Source organism: Protopterus annectens, chromosome 11.part0 (genome assembly GCF_019279795.1).
Source record: "Protopterus annectens isolate FY-2018-M chromosome 11.part0, PAN1.0, whole genome shotgun sequence".
NCBI lineage: Eukaryota > Metazoa > Chordata > Ceratodontiformes > Protopteridae > Protopterus > Protopterus annectens.
Genome location: NC_056745.1, coordinates 21,963,814 through 21,978,278, shown reverse-complemented (window position 1 = coordinate 21,978,278; position 14,465 = coordinate 21,963,814). Strand labels below are relative to the sequence as shown.

Below are 14,465 nucleotides of genomic sequence, written 5' to 3'. Positions count from 1 at the left end.
GTTCAGGCAGATGAGATTTCAGTTTAACATTTCATCTGAATGGTGACAGATTCAGGAGTCCGGCACCCGCCTTTCCTTGCACTACATTGTCAGTGCTGGAAAATTAATAGAACCCATGATCTCCTGATCTTCTAGCACAAGAAGTGAGTGGAGTACCTTTTTGTGTCCCTGACACACCACTATGAGTGGAGTACCTTTTTGTGTCCCTGACGCACCACTATGAGTGGAGTACCTTTTTGTGTCCCTGACTCACCACTACCACACAGGTACGGTGCTGCACTGTTATGTTTTATTAGTTTGGCTCCCTGAGCTCCCTCTCCAGGCTTTCTGGGACTGTTATTTTTCTGCTTTGTAATTGTTGTTAAGATGTTGCTAAGATGTTGAAGAAAATGCATGTCTCACTTGTAAACAAAATAAAAACACTTTTTTTTTTTTTTAATGTAATTTAGGCAACAGATGTTATCACATTTAACTCCTTGTTTGGAAAGTTCCATTTTCATGTTTGCACTATCAAGAAACATTAATTCCTTTGTTTTTCAGGTACCAGAAACCTTTGAAGATGTTGTTGTTGATTTTTCAAGGGAAGAGTGGAAGATGCTGAGTGACCAGGAAAAAGAACTGTACAAGGAAGTGATGTCACAGAACTATGAGCATATGGTATCACTAGGTAAGTAAGGAGGAATCGTATCTTACCTAAACAAGGAAGTGATGTCGTAGAACTATGAGCACATTGTGTCAGTAGGTAAGGAAGGTAGACTCAGAGCTGCAGAAAGATTTGATGTTACAGGTGGCTCGAACATATCCTGTTGGTTGGTAAGAACAGTGGTGTAAGAGCCGCACAGGAAATCTGTAGTACAAGGCTAAAAGCATGTGTTGCCATTTGGTAAGCATTGTGGTGCCAGCATACATTGATCTGATATTGTAAATTTTTCATCTCGTCCTTTCATATGATTCCAGATCTGATCCATCGCATCCGACTTGGCCGTTACTAAGCTCATGGCAACCAAAAAGCTGTTGGATACCTCACCTTACCCGCAATTCATCTCTCCCTGTTACCCCAGATCTCGTTTGCCGCTTCGTGAAGACATGGTCTAATCAGCTTGCTCTTGAATTTTCAGGTCATATTATTATAATATAGTTGTATTTCTTTATCTTTTCGGCATTTTGTATCTCCTCCTTGTTTCTAAAAATTATTCTTTGATAGTGACTGTCTTTTGTTAGGTTACTTTAAGTTTCTACAAAAAGTAAAAAATACACAGGAACAGGTGAGAGGTGTGCTACAAGAAAACTGTGTAAACTTTGAAATAAAAAAGTACCAAACTTAAAAAATAGAAAGTAATAAAAGTGAACGCTTTTGCGATAACACTGTCGCTTTTTCAGACTAATAAACAAGTAGAAAAACATGAGTTTAAAAAGAAAGCAAAACCAATCAGCTGTCATATGCAAATCTCATAAATTAATTAAAAGGTGCACACACAAGCAATGCAACAGTTGTTATAAATACAAAAGTAACAATACAAATAAAATCTAAGTTTTAAAAATGAATAAAATCTAAGTTTTAAAAACAACATTAATGTTTAAGCGGGCATGCTTTCAAGAATGGTTTAAGGCTGGAAACGACATTTAAACCAGGCAGTTTCTCTACGTTCAAAAGCAAGATCCATTTCTGTTCAGCCCTTTCTGTTTTATTAGATGTGTCACCCCCTCTAATGCTCACATCCAAAACGGAGTACAAAGAACTTAAAAGTGTGTTCTGAGTCATGCAAACCAATATGTTGTGCTAAGGCATTTGTATCTTTCTGGTTTCTAATGTCCCTAAACTCATGTTTTTCTACTTGTTTATTAGTCTGAAGAAGCGATAGTGTTATCGCGAAACCGCTCTCTTTTATTACTTTCTATTTTGTTAAATAAATAGAGATGTTTGCCTAGCCGTGTTGGTTTGGTGCTTGTTTATATTTCAAATTTACTTTCACTTTCTCTCAGTCTCTCTTTTTTTCCCCACTAGTAACCATTTATATGGGTTACTGCCCCTCTCTTTTACCTTTTAAGGTAAGGTATTCTTAACTATAATTAGTAGTCTCTCTGTCTCCCTTTTTCCATATTTATATATCATATATAACTTTTTCTTTGTTTTTCCTGTTGTGTGTGTGTGTGTGTGTGTGTGTGTGTGTGTGTGTGTGTGTGTGTGTGTGTGTGTTCTTTCTCTGTCCATACCCTTTTTATTTTCCACATGGCGGAGAAACAAGACAAACCAGCAGTATTCAAAAAGTGCACAAAGTGCGGTCAAAAGATTCCTTTTAGTGACTCCCACTCCCTGTGTGTTGATTGTCTAGGGCCCCTTCATCTACAAGAAGATTGTGTGATATGCCACTGTTTCAACCACAGAGTGTTGGTTGAAAGAAAAAATAAGCTCTTTTTAAGGGGCATGTTGCCATCTGCTGTTGAGGAGGCTATTTCTGGCGGTCAGTCAAAACCTGTAACTTCTACCAAATCTAAATCCGCTCACTTGAGCCCTGCTTCTTCTCTTTCTTCTAAAAGTAGTGACAGTGGAAGAAGAGGCCTTCCTTGGCTCCAACAGACCCTTCAGAGCCGAAAACTAAGACTTCTAAATCTTCCAAGTCTGTGGAGTCCGTGACTTGGTCTGAGCCTTCGGTGCTGAGCACATCTAGGTTGGACCCGGCTTCTTCAGCTCTGACTCTATCGAGTAAAGATAGAGCAGATCTGTTGATGCTGAATCCGACAAGAAGTCCATTTAAGCCTATTTTGACACTTTTTCTAGGACTCCATACTCCCAGATTGATCCTGTCCCTTTGAGGATACTGTCTCCATTCTTTAAGTAAACCAAAATCTCCCATCAGTGTTCTCTTTCCATTCAACCTGGAGCCTTAGTGAAGAAGACATGGAACGGATGGAACAGAAGATCTTGTGGGCACAGGGCATTACTAAGTCTCCCTTGACCCATGCGGCTCCAGGTCTATCCAAGCCATCTACTCCCCCACTTCCTCCTCCAACTTCAGGGCATGCTTTGGAGTTGTCAGATCCGATACGCCCGTTGCCTTGCAGCTCTGGTCTGAACATGTCTCTTTCCTCAGATCGGACCTTTGCTCGTAGCTCTTCAGCCTTTTTGGAGCCAGAGAGTTCCTGGAGCCATAGTTCCTGGAGCCATAGTGAACCTCGTAAACCATGAGTGTGCTCGACTCCCAGGTCTTCAGAGCAGTCAGTGCGCCTCGGAGCTTTGGTGCAGGTAAGCTCTGCTCTGGTTTCTACCCCTGGCAAACTGTCTTCTGGAGTGGAGAGGACCCTGTCCCCAAAAGCAGGGCTTGTCGGAGCTGGCATCCTCCTCCACTCAGCAGCGGTCAGCCTTTTGGGCTGTGGAGAGGGCTATAGCTGCTACTGCATCTAGAAGGTCACCTGCCCCCCTCAGATCCTCAGTCCCATCAAGATACCCTGTGTACTTCATCTGCCCAGGATGTTCCACAGGAACAGCGGGACCTCAGGCACCAGGATACACATCCTGGTATCCCTGTTTCTTTTGATACCTCTCCAGAGTACCCCACTGAGGAGATCTCTTGGAAGAGACTTTGCAAGAGGAAGCATTTGGACTCCACAGAGGAGTCAGCCAGGGAAGACACCAACTTCAGTGTGGGAGAAGGATCCCCATGGTCACCTCCTGAGGATGTCTCTTTGTGGAGATTCTTGAGCTCCTGAAACAGAGAGGCAGCTGGCAGTCCATTAATCCTTTGCCTGAGAAGTTGTTATACCTGGCGGCCTTTGTTTCCTGACCATCTACCTCCTGGGTGACTCCATCCACTGACTCATAGGTTTGATCTGTTGGTGGGTGTGGGAGAGCCGGATTCCATCAAACCCATTCCACAGAGATCGAATAAAATAATAAAAATAATAATAAAATAATTACCTCCCCACCTGACAAGGCCTTTTGGACAAAAGGGGTTGCAGTAGATGCCATGGTCATGGTGGTGGAGACCAAAAAGGAACTTTTGGAGGACAGTTCAGCTATTCGTGCTCCTAATAAAGATTCCAGGATGATAGATAGATGTGGGAAGTGCGTGTTTTCTTCAGCGACCTTTGCCTTGCAATCTCATTTCACCAGATTGCAAAGGGATCTGATCAAGGAATTGTCAGCTACCTTTGAAGGAGCAGTAGCCGAGGCAGCAAGAGAGAAGGTAGCTTCCCAGTTAGCGACCCTAACGCTTTCATGAGGATCATCCCGCATGTAGCCAAAGGAACGAGTAGAGAGGCGGGTTCTGACATTTCTATGAGCAGACATGTCTGGATGCACCTATGTGATTTTATGGAGCCTTTTAAGTCTTCGTTCGTCAATGCATCGTTTGACGGCACTTCATTATTTAGTCCCAAAGTCAAAGATACGCTATCCAGGTGTGAAAAGGAAGGTAAAACTCTCTCTGCCATGGACATATGTTTTTCAGCTTTTCAGAGACCTTTTCGGCTTTTCAGAGACCTTATCCTAAAGGTCAGAGAGGCAGTAGAAAAATGTGGTTCAAAAAGTCTCAGGGGTCTTACCAAGACATATAAGAAGAATTTTCCCCCAGAGGCAGAGGGGGAACAATAATAGAAGACGCTGCCCTAGCGGCAGAGGAGGCAGGCCTGCAGAACCAAGGATCCTGGGAGTCTTTCTTCAGGAAACCTTTTCAGTGTTCCTGAAAGGGGGCCAGAGTGCCCACCTTTTGGAGGCAATCGGGAGGTCGACTATACCTGCACTGGAAAGCCTGGCAAAAGATAACTTCAGATATGTGGGTGCAGAGGATAGTATCCAGGGGTTACCAAACTTCCTCTCAACAACCCCCCCAAACAGAAAAATCCCAGACATTCCACCCAGTCAAAGTGATCAAGCAGTCATTCAAATTCAAAAACTGCTGGAAAAAAAGAGTTCTCCAAGAGGTCCTCTGAGACCTGAGAGGATTCGGAACTTACTCGATTCTTTTTGGTTCCAAAGAAGACTGGGGACAGGAGACCAATTCTGGATCTTAGCAAATTAAACAAGTTAGTTCAACGTTGCATGTTCCGAATGGTCGCGGTATAGTCCGTACTTCCTTTCCTGAAACAGGATGATTGGATGTCCTCTATAGATCTTCAGGATGCGTATTAGCATATAAAACTCAGGCGTTCCAGAAGATAACTATGCCTCTGACTGGGAGCAAGTCATTACCAGTTTAGAGCACTGCCCTTTGGTCTCACTACCACCCCCAGAGTGTTCACCAAATGCATGGTAGTGCTTGCGGCTTACCTGAGATGACAAGGATTCCGGGTGTTTCCTTATTTAGACGACTGGCTCATATCTGCCCTGACCAGGTATCTACTTATCCATGCAAGATGTTACTCAAATCTGTACAAGACTGGGCATAACCATAAATTACTGAAAATTATGTCTGGACCCTTCTCAAACACTAGAGTTCATAGGACCACTGCTGGATACCACTCAGATGATTATTAACACTGTGGAGGGGGGAAGTTTCGCAATCAGGTGACAAACGTACAGATTTATCAGGAACAAGAAGGTAGCTGCTCATTATGTTCTACAAGCTTTAGGATCAATGGCTGCGGCAATAGTGTTAGTTCCAGTATCCAGATTTCACATGCGAATACTTCAATGGCTTCTAGCTGCACAATGGTCAATTATCCATCAACCGATGCCTCACCAAATTCTCTTAACAGACACATGCAAAAGGACCCTCTCAAGGTGGATTCAGTCAGAACAGTTGACGCAAGGTCGACCCTTTGTTTCCCTTCAACTACAGGCCATGGTGACCACAGATACTTCACAGATAGGGTGGTAGTGCATTGCATTATCTGGGGAAAACAATCCAAGGAACCTGGTCTACAGATGAGGTCAAGCTACACATAAACATCCTAGAGATGAGAGCAGTGCTTCTAGCTTTGCAGGCATTTCAGACTGTTCTTCCTCTGGGAATGGTCATAATTCAATCAGACGACATGTCTGTGGTCTGGTACATAAACCAGGAGGAACCAGATCATACCCTCTGTGTTGAGAAGTGCTCAGAGTGTGGCAGTGGGTGATCTCATACAACCGCTTTCTTATTGCAACGGAAAGTCCAACATGATAGCAGACAAGTTCAGCAGATGCAGTTGCATGCCTCATGAGTGGTCCCTCAACCAGATGGCAGCAGAGGACATTTTCCAAAGATGAGACCAGCTTTGCTGCAAACTGTTTGCTTCCCTCTGAACAAAAAATGCAGCAGCTACTTCACCCTAATCCCCCCCACCAAGGGAGTCCCCGAGGGATGCTCTCGTACTCGACTGGTTTCCTGGTCTGCTGCATGCCTTTCCCCCCATCCCCTTGATTCCCAAATTCCTTCAGAAAGCCAACAGGTTGAAGAGAACAGTAATCCTCATTGCCCCGTATTGGTCTTGACAAGTCTGGTTTCTGTTTTTCTTGCCTTGTCTACAGTAAGAACTCTGGATTTTGGATCTATTTCCAGACCTTCTGTCACTTAGGCTAATGACCACAAGGGCATTTTTAAGCCTAGCCGTGCATCCCACATCTCTAACAAGTTCTGGTATCCTTGATAAGTATAAGCTTGGGCCTGTGTCCATTACAGACATGGTGCCAAACCAGGGATGAATTTCTGGTTTCCCACCAAATTGTCCAAGTTGCACTTGAATTGGGTTAGGGAGGAACTCTGCATTACATGGATGGGGAGCTTGTTCTATTGATGAGGTAATCTGTGGGATACATAACTATCTCTCCAGCAGCTCCTATTTATATCACAGGTAAAGTTTAAGTCTTTAAAATGTAATACTGGTGCTGTTTGTTTTGTGGATATGGAGGAGGTCCGTCAGAGTGGGGTCTGACAATGCCCTGTATGCCAGGTATAGATCTCCCCTCAAAAGCCTGTAGGAGACTGAATACAGGGATAGGACCTTGAGGCAGTCTGCATAGGACATTTTACTTATACCCTGTATCCGTTTAGTGAGGAACCTCTGTGGATGTTCCAATTGTTGGATATGCCTGGTTAGGTACAAACCAAAGGGGGCATTGTACTCAATGATAGGTCTGATGAATGCAGAATACAGTGGAAGAATGACTTCCTTGGACTTAGATGCCATACCTTTGTTTATAAGTCGAGCAACATAGAATGAGTTCCTCACCACTGTAGACATATAGGAACACACATAGATAATAATCTATGTCCCTGACTACTGGGTTATCTCTAAGGGGTGTGTTGTCAGTATGATAGTTACAGGGATGGATGACTTCCCAAAGGATACTATTATGCATTTCTTAGCATTTAGTTTTAATCCATGGCTCTGAAGCATTCCTACAGGAATGCTTCATCCCAACCTTCACAACCTCAAACTGACAGCTTGGTTCCTCCAATTCCATTAATTGCCAGACAACCCGTGCTCTCCTCACTGGTCCATCATATTTTGATGTATTCTTATACGTCATCCACTCAAAAACTTTATAGCAGTAAATGGAAGAGATCTGTAATTTGGGCTTAACAACAAAATGTAGAACCTCTCACAGCTCCTATTCACTCTCGCTGTCCTAGAATTTTTAGCCCACCTTTTTGATAATGGAGCAGCTGCTTCTACAGTTAAGGTCCAGTTAGCAGCCATTTCAAATTTTCACATTGGGGTAGATAACTTCTCATTTCCCACAAACTTTTCAAAGCCCTATTATTAAGGCCTCCTTACAAAGATCCCTCTCCTCCATGGGACCACGTCTTATTGTTTAACCCCCATTTGAACCTGCAGTGACTTGTGATATAAAGTGTCTGTCTTGGAAAACTATAATTTTGCTGACTATTACATCTGCAAGACGAATGTCAGAAATTCAGGCACTATCTTCCCAATCCCCTTATTTGATTTTTCATAAAGACAGAGTCTCTTTGTGTACCAACCCCTCTTTTTCTGCCCAAAGTTGTTTCACAACAAATATTAATCCGGCCATACATTTGCCTGTTTTCTTTCCTAACTTCAGCAGCAAAGGTGAATATAGGATCATAGGAAGTTACTAGGTTTTTGGCCCGGAGGCCCTTACAAGCCTAGCCAAGAACATAGCCCATGTTCCAAAAAGACAGCACCCTATGCCACTGTCCAGCAGGGACACAGGTGGAATCCCAGGGGTGTATTTTCTGTTTCCCATCCAGTTATCCAAGTTGCGCTTAAAAAGGGTTAATGAGGTACTCTGCTTTATGTGGAGAGGGAGTCTATTCCACAAAAGTGGGAGTATCTGGGACACAAATCTGTTCCGCCAATAAGTCCTGTTGATGTCACAGACCAGGTTGACGTTGCGCATGTGGGTTACTCAAGTGGAACTTGACTTACAGATATGCAGCAGTCCCATCAGGTCAGGGTCTGAGATTGCTTTGTATGCCAGACAAAGCTCACCTCTGAGGAGTCTGTAGGAGACTGAGTAGAGGAACAAGGCTTTTAGCCTATCTGTGTAGGGTAGATGCTTGAGGCCCTGGATTCTCCGGGTGAGGAACTTCTGTGGTCACTCCAGCTGCTGCATGTGCTTTGTAGTAAGGTACATGCCAAAAGGGACATTGTACTCAGTAATGGGTCTTATAAGGGAAGAATACAGGGATGTTATGACCACTTTGTCCCTGGATGAGTTACCCTTACTAATGAGGTGGGCCATGTAGAAAGCTTTCCGTACAACGGAGGCAATATGGTGGTCAAAAGTCAGTTTGCTATTAACCTGGGTGCCCAGGTCCCTCATGACTGATTGCATGCTTAGGACCTCATTATCAATGTGAAAATCTGTGGGGACGTCACTCTCCCCAAAAGGGATGATGATGCGTTTTTTGGCATTCAGTATGAGGCAGTGTTTCTGGCACCAGTCTTTTGTTTGGGTGAGACCCTCTTGGAGGATGTCCACATCACTAGAGGAATTGATGGCACCACCCAGCTTGTAGTCATCTGCAAAGTTGGTCAGCCATAGGCCACTAGATTTGGCCTGCACCTCCGAGAAGATATCCCAAACAGCAGAGGCCCCAAGACTGATCCCTGGGGTACACCGCTTGTTACAGGTCTACTACTTGAGGTGGCTTCCCCTGTTTTGACTAGGTGGGTTCTATCAGTGAGCCAGTTTGCTACCCAGCTGGTAACATATGGATTGATGCCTGGTTGAGAGAGTTTATATATTATACCTGAGTTGGGGAATAGTATCGAAGGCTTTGGCCAGGTCAAGGCAGGCGGTGTGCACAGTCTCCCCCTCATCTATGGCCTTGGTGACTGTCTGTCTCAAAGAAGTAAACCAAATTTAACAGGCATGACCTCCCCTTGACAAAACCAAACTGTGTGGGATCAAGTATCTGGAGGTTGCTAATGTCCTTGTTAATGAGGTCCATGGTAATCCGCACCATGGCCTTGCAGATCAGGCTAGTTAGGCTGATGGGTCTATAATTTCCTGGCTCGGTGGATGCTCCATCTTTCTGCAAATGAATGACAGTAGCTGTCCTCCACTCAGCTGGGACGAAGCTGGTACTCAGGCTTTGGTTGAATAGGGTGCCTAATGGTGCTGCAAGTTCATGCCTGAATTCATGTAGGATGCAGCCTGGGATATTATCGTGTCCCATGGAGGCTGTACTTTTGTCTTAGTGAGGGCAGTGATGACTTGCTCCCTAAAGATTAGGGGAGGAGGGCAGGTACTGGGGATGTCCTGTTTTACTGATGGGTGGGGGGCAGGGAGTGAAGTTTTCATTGAACCAGTCTGCCAGCATGTTGGCTATATCTACAGCATTTGTGTTTGTGGTGTCCTTGACCACCAGTTCTGAGCAGGTCTGGGTGCTTCCCTTGAGATTGTAGACATATGTGAAGAATGCCTTATGATTGTCTTTCGTAGATATGGTCAGTTTGGACTCGAAGTTTGCTTTGGAGGATTTCACTAGTGCTCTTATTTGCTTGTTCAGGCTAAGGAGAGATTGCTTCCAATTAGTCACCTGCTCCTTCTTGGTCCTGGACAGCAATTTTTTTCCGAGTTTACTTATTGTAGATGTCCACCAGACAGGTTTATTCTTCCTTGAGGAGGATGATTTCATCATGTCTGGTGTTCTTGATTCCATACAGGTATATAAATGCTCATATAGTACTTTGGTGTAGGTTTGGACATATGTGCCAGTTCCTATGGAGGGCGAGGGGGCTGTACATTTGTTGGATGTCCATAGACAATTAACATTTCTATTTGCATAGGATTAAAGAGTCTCAGAAAGCAAGTCAATTGTTTTGCCTTTGCAGGCCATAGGAAAGGCCTACCAGTATCCAAAGTTACCTTCACAAAATGGCTTTCTGACTACATTTATTTTATTTACACCACAAAAGGTATACATCATTCTAAACCTATTTGAGCTTACTCAGCCAGGGCCATGGCCACTTCCACAGTTTTCCAGTCTAATGCCTCCGTGGACGAGATTTATGCAGCAGACACATGGGCCAATTATCATACCTTTATCACTCTCATTACAAGTTGGATTTGGTCTCCAGGGGAAGAGCCTCCTTTGGTTTGATGGTTCTGAGAAACATCCTCCCATGAGTCCACCCTGGGTAAAGGTAGCTTGGGGACTCGGTCCTATATGTGAGGACAAGGTGAAAAACTGACAATATCAGATTAAGAAATGATGTAGTCTCCATAATATTCCATCTGTATTGTTGATTTTTTCATCTCTCCTCACATCCCTCTCCCTCCATTCCCCTTCCTTTAGGTTTTCTGGTTGACTGGGAAACGAAATTCTGGTCATTTTTTTATCATCTCCAGTACTCCAGATGTGGTCTCCTTAAAAATCTTTTCAACATTAAAGTTCAATACTTTCTCCTGTGGGAGTAGTTCTAGCAAACAAGATCTGAGGTAAGGGAGAGATGCGGTGGGTAAGGGGAGGTATCCAAGTACTTTTTGTTTGCTACGAGCTTGGTAATGGCTGAGTCGTATCTGATTGATTGGCTCTGGACCCATATGTGAGGAGAGATGAAAAAATTGACAGTACAGATGGAACATTATGATGAGTACATAATGTCTTATTTAAGAAGGTAATTAGGATTGTACTTGAGTTACATGGAGAAGGGGTGATGCAGAACTGTTACAGGGTTTCAGCTGATGCCAAGGATAATAACAGACCTACCCAGGAGTTTCTTTTGAAGGCAACTTCCCTGAAGCACGTTCCAAACCTTTAGGGAGTTTAGGACTTTATACCTGGTCCTACTGTCTTCATGTTGCAAGTAGTTCTAGCAACAATGAAATCCATCTAGAGTCCTGTTCTGGATGCAGCATAACCCAGTAGCTGGTTGTCAGATGTTCATCATGTTTCACTGTTGCAGTCCTAACAAATGGTTTATCCAGCTCCCGGTAGCCCTCAGTCGGCCAGAATACCAAAGGTAAGTAAAAATGACGTCGGTTGCCGTCAGTTGTAAAGGACGTCAGGGCGTCTGATACAAAAGGAGGCAGCCAACGTCACTTCCTCAGTCTTCCCTGCCATGGAGCCCGAAGCAGAAGCTTTTCATGCATGAGTGCCAGTCGGCAATTTACCTTTGGTTGAGTTGAAGTCTACTACAGCTAAGTACCCCATTGGGTATCCTCTTTTCTTGCCTTAACAAATGTCAGAAAAAATTAATAATTGCCTTACCTGTGGAAAGCAGATGCCCCATAGAGATTTTCATTCCTATTGCATTATTTGTTTAGGCTTTGACCACAACGTTCCCAAGTGTGATCTCTATGCCTCCTTTAATCCGTGTACCATCCGCCATCAGGCTAAGATTTTGGCTAGGCATTTTGGAGTTTGGCCTAAGTTTGTTGGCATGGCGTCTGCTGGTCTTCAGGCTTTGGGTGTTCCGAAGAAACATAAGGATAAGGACCGTGACAGGCCTCAGAAAGCTAAGTCCTCGGATGAGGTTAAGTTGGTCTTCAGTCAGACACTAGCGAGTGAGATGCCTTTGCAGTCCCTGCAGTCTGCACCGCAGATGTACAACCGCAGGCCTTGATTGAGTCCCTTAGGCCTTCGGCCTCCGTTTTGCCTTCCGACCTGTTGCTGGTCGCCTCTTCTGCTGGAGCCGGAGCTGCTAAGCTGACTCCGGTGTCCAAGGCCTCCATTTTACATTCTGACAGCAAACTTCTTCCTTCAACCTCTGCTGCAACTTTGGCGGTTGCCAGGCCTCCCGAGTCCTTCAGACTTGCAGGTAAGTTTTCCATTCGTAAGCCTGTGAAAAGGCAGGCTCCAGCTTCTTCTCGTTCACTTCAATCCCAAATGGTTAAAATGGCTAATGCTTTGTTGACTCTTATTAGGGGTTCTCAGCCTCCTCCTCCTAAAAGGTGTAGGGATGTTTCTCCTGAGGTTTTGTCCTGCTCAGGTTCTGATTCTTCCAGCATTTCTGTTGATGAAGAGGAATTTTCTCAGGCTTTTTCTCTTTTTGAGTATTCAGATGCAGAGGAGTCCATTCCTCGGCCTTTCCTCCAGAGGATTTCTCTTTTGGTGATACTTTAAATACCCTCAGAGAACATTTTAAATGGGAAAGTCAGGATTATCCCACATCCAAGAAGCGGATTAGGGAGTTTCTGGATTTACCTCAGCATAAGCCTCTCGCTATTCCTCCTGTGTTGGAAGTTGTTGATGTTTTTCTGGAAAATTCCTAGTCTCCAAATTCGGTTCTTCCTGCTCCCAGGAAACCTGACTGGTACTACAGAGTCCCTGATTCTCATCTGTTTCTTTTCAGGAGTCCATTGGCTGATCCAGAGGTTAGGCCCTAAAGGAGTTAAGGCCACTGTTACCAGGAATCCTGTTCCCTCTAACAGGGAGTCTAGGAACCTAGATATGTGGGGCAAGAAGGTTTATACCTCTGCCACCCTAGCTTTTAGGGCTACCAATTGTCTATTTCATATGCTGAAGTACCAGCAGCACACCTTGGAGGCTATTAAGTCTAGGATAGCAAGTGTACCTCTTTTTGGCAGAGAGTAAAGACATGCAGGATTAACTGAATTCAGCCAGTCTTGTCAATAAGCATTCTTTGCATTGTGGTTTTGACGTCCTTGAGGCCTCCAGCAGGGCTACGGCTACTGGATCTGTTATTAGAAGGCACGCTTGGCTCAGAGAACAGCCTCTGCTAGAACCTGTCAAGGCTAAGCTTTTGGATGTATCTTTGAATAAAGACGGTCTTTTTAGCAGCAAAGCAGAGGCGGTACTAAAGAAGATGGAGGATAAGGCCAAGTCCATGCAAAATGTTAAGGATTTTCTGCAAGTTTAACCCCCTTGCTTTAGCAGGAGTTGCCCTTCCAAGAGTTGGACCTTTCCTGATACCAGCGGACAGAACCATTCCAAGACTAGAGGTTACAAATCTTCTAGGAGGCAGGGGGCTACCCCTCAAAGGTCTAGACATTGGCAAGCTTCCACTTCTAAAGGGGTAAGCTCCAGTCCTGCATCTCAGTCAGTGACTTTTTACAACTTCTGCCTGTTCTTGCTTGCCGGGAGAGTTATTTAGGGGGAAGGTTGGCCCTTTTTGCAGATGCATGGGGCACTATCACAGACAACAAGTGAGTGCTCAGAACGGTGTCCCTAGGGCACAAGTTTTCTTTCCACACCTGTCCAGCTCCCAAGGGGTTCCTGGATGTTCCTCCAAACCAAAGGGCAGAAGTAGAAAAACAAAATTTTGTCTCTGTCTCATCTGGGAGCAATAGAATCAGTTCCTGCTCAGCAAGTAGGCCAGGGCTTTTATTCCAGGCTTTTCCTAGTTCCAAAAAAGAAGGCACCTGGCATCATATCCTGGATCTTTCCATTCTGAACTCTTTTCTAGTAATTCCAAAGCTCAAAATGCTCACTCTGCATCAGTTGCTACCACTGCTGGAAAAGGATTCCCGGCTGGTAACCTTGCATCTCAAAGAGGCTTATCTGCACACTCCTATCGGGGAAAGTTGTAGGCAGTACCTTTGTTTCAGAGTGGGCGAGCTACATTACCAATTCTCTGCGCTGCCCTTTGGCTTATCTACTGCTCCCAGAGTCTTCACAAAGTGCCTGGCCCCAGTCATTGCTTTTGCAGGTAGAAGAAAATTCAGATTTACCCATACTTGGATGACTGTCTGATTCAAGCAAGTTCTCAGGAGCAGCTATTAAAGGATCTTGAATTCGTAAAGACTCTTATCTCTTCCCTGGGTTACACTCTGTGTGGAAAAATCGAAACATTCCTGGGTGTGAGTCTGAACACAGCCGCCCCGATGATACATCTCACCCAGGAGAAGCAGACAACTCTTTCAGTTTACTTCAAGGATTTGGCAAGCCTGTCCCAGCTCCCTGCAAGGTCTGGGATTCATGGCATCTTGTATTCTCATGATTCCATATGCAATACGGCATATGAGAAAATGGCAATGGTACCTCAAGAACTTTTGGTGTCTGCACACACAAGACCTGGATATGATGATTCCTCTGCTTCCATCTCTGCAGGTGGAGTTTCTATGGTGAGCAACAGCCTGTCTACAAAAC

General features: G+C 44.5%; 1 protein-coding gene across 1 annotated transcript in view; it reads left to right on the top strand.

The window, feature by feature from the left end:
- Window positions 1–14,465, top strand: part of LOC122815136 (gastrula zinc finger protein XlCGF26.1-like) — a 190,232-nt gene that overhangs the window by 53,241 nt on the left and 122,526 nt on the right. The window contains exon 2 of the mRNA XM_044087389.1: window positions 541–667. Coding sequence (XP_043943324.1) covers window positions 541–667 — 127 coding nt within the window. The remainder of the gene's footprint in view (window positions 1–540; window positions 668–14,465) is intronic.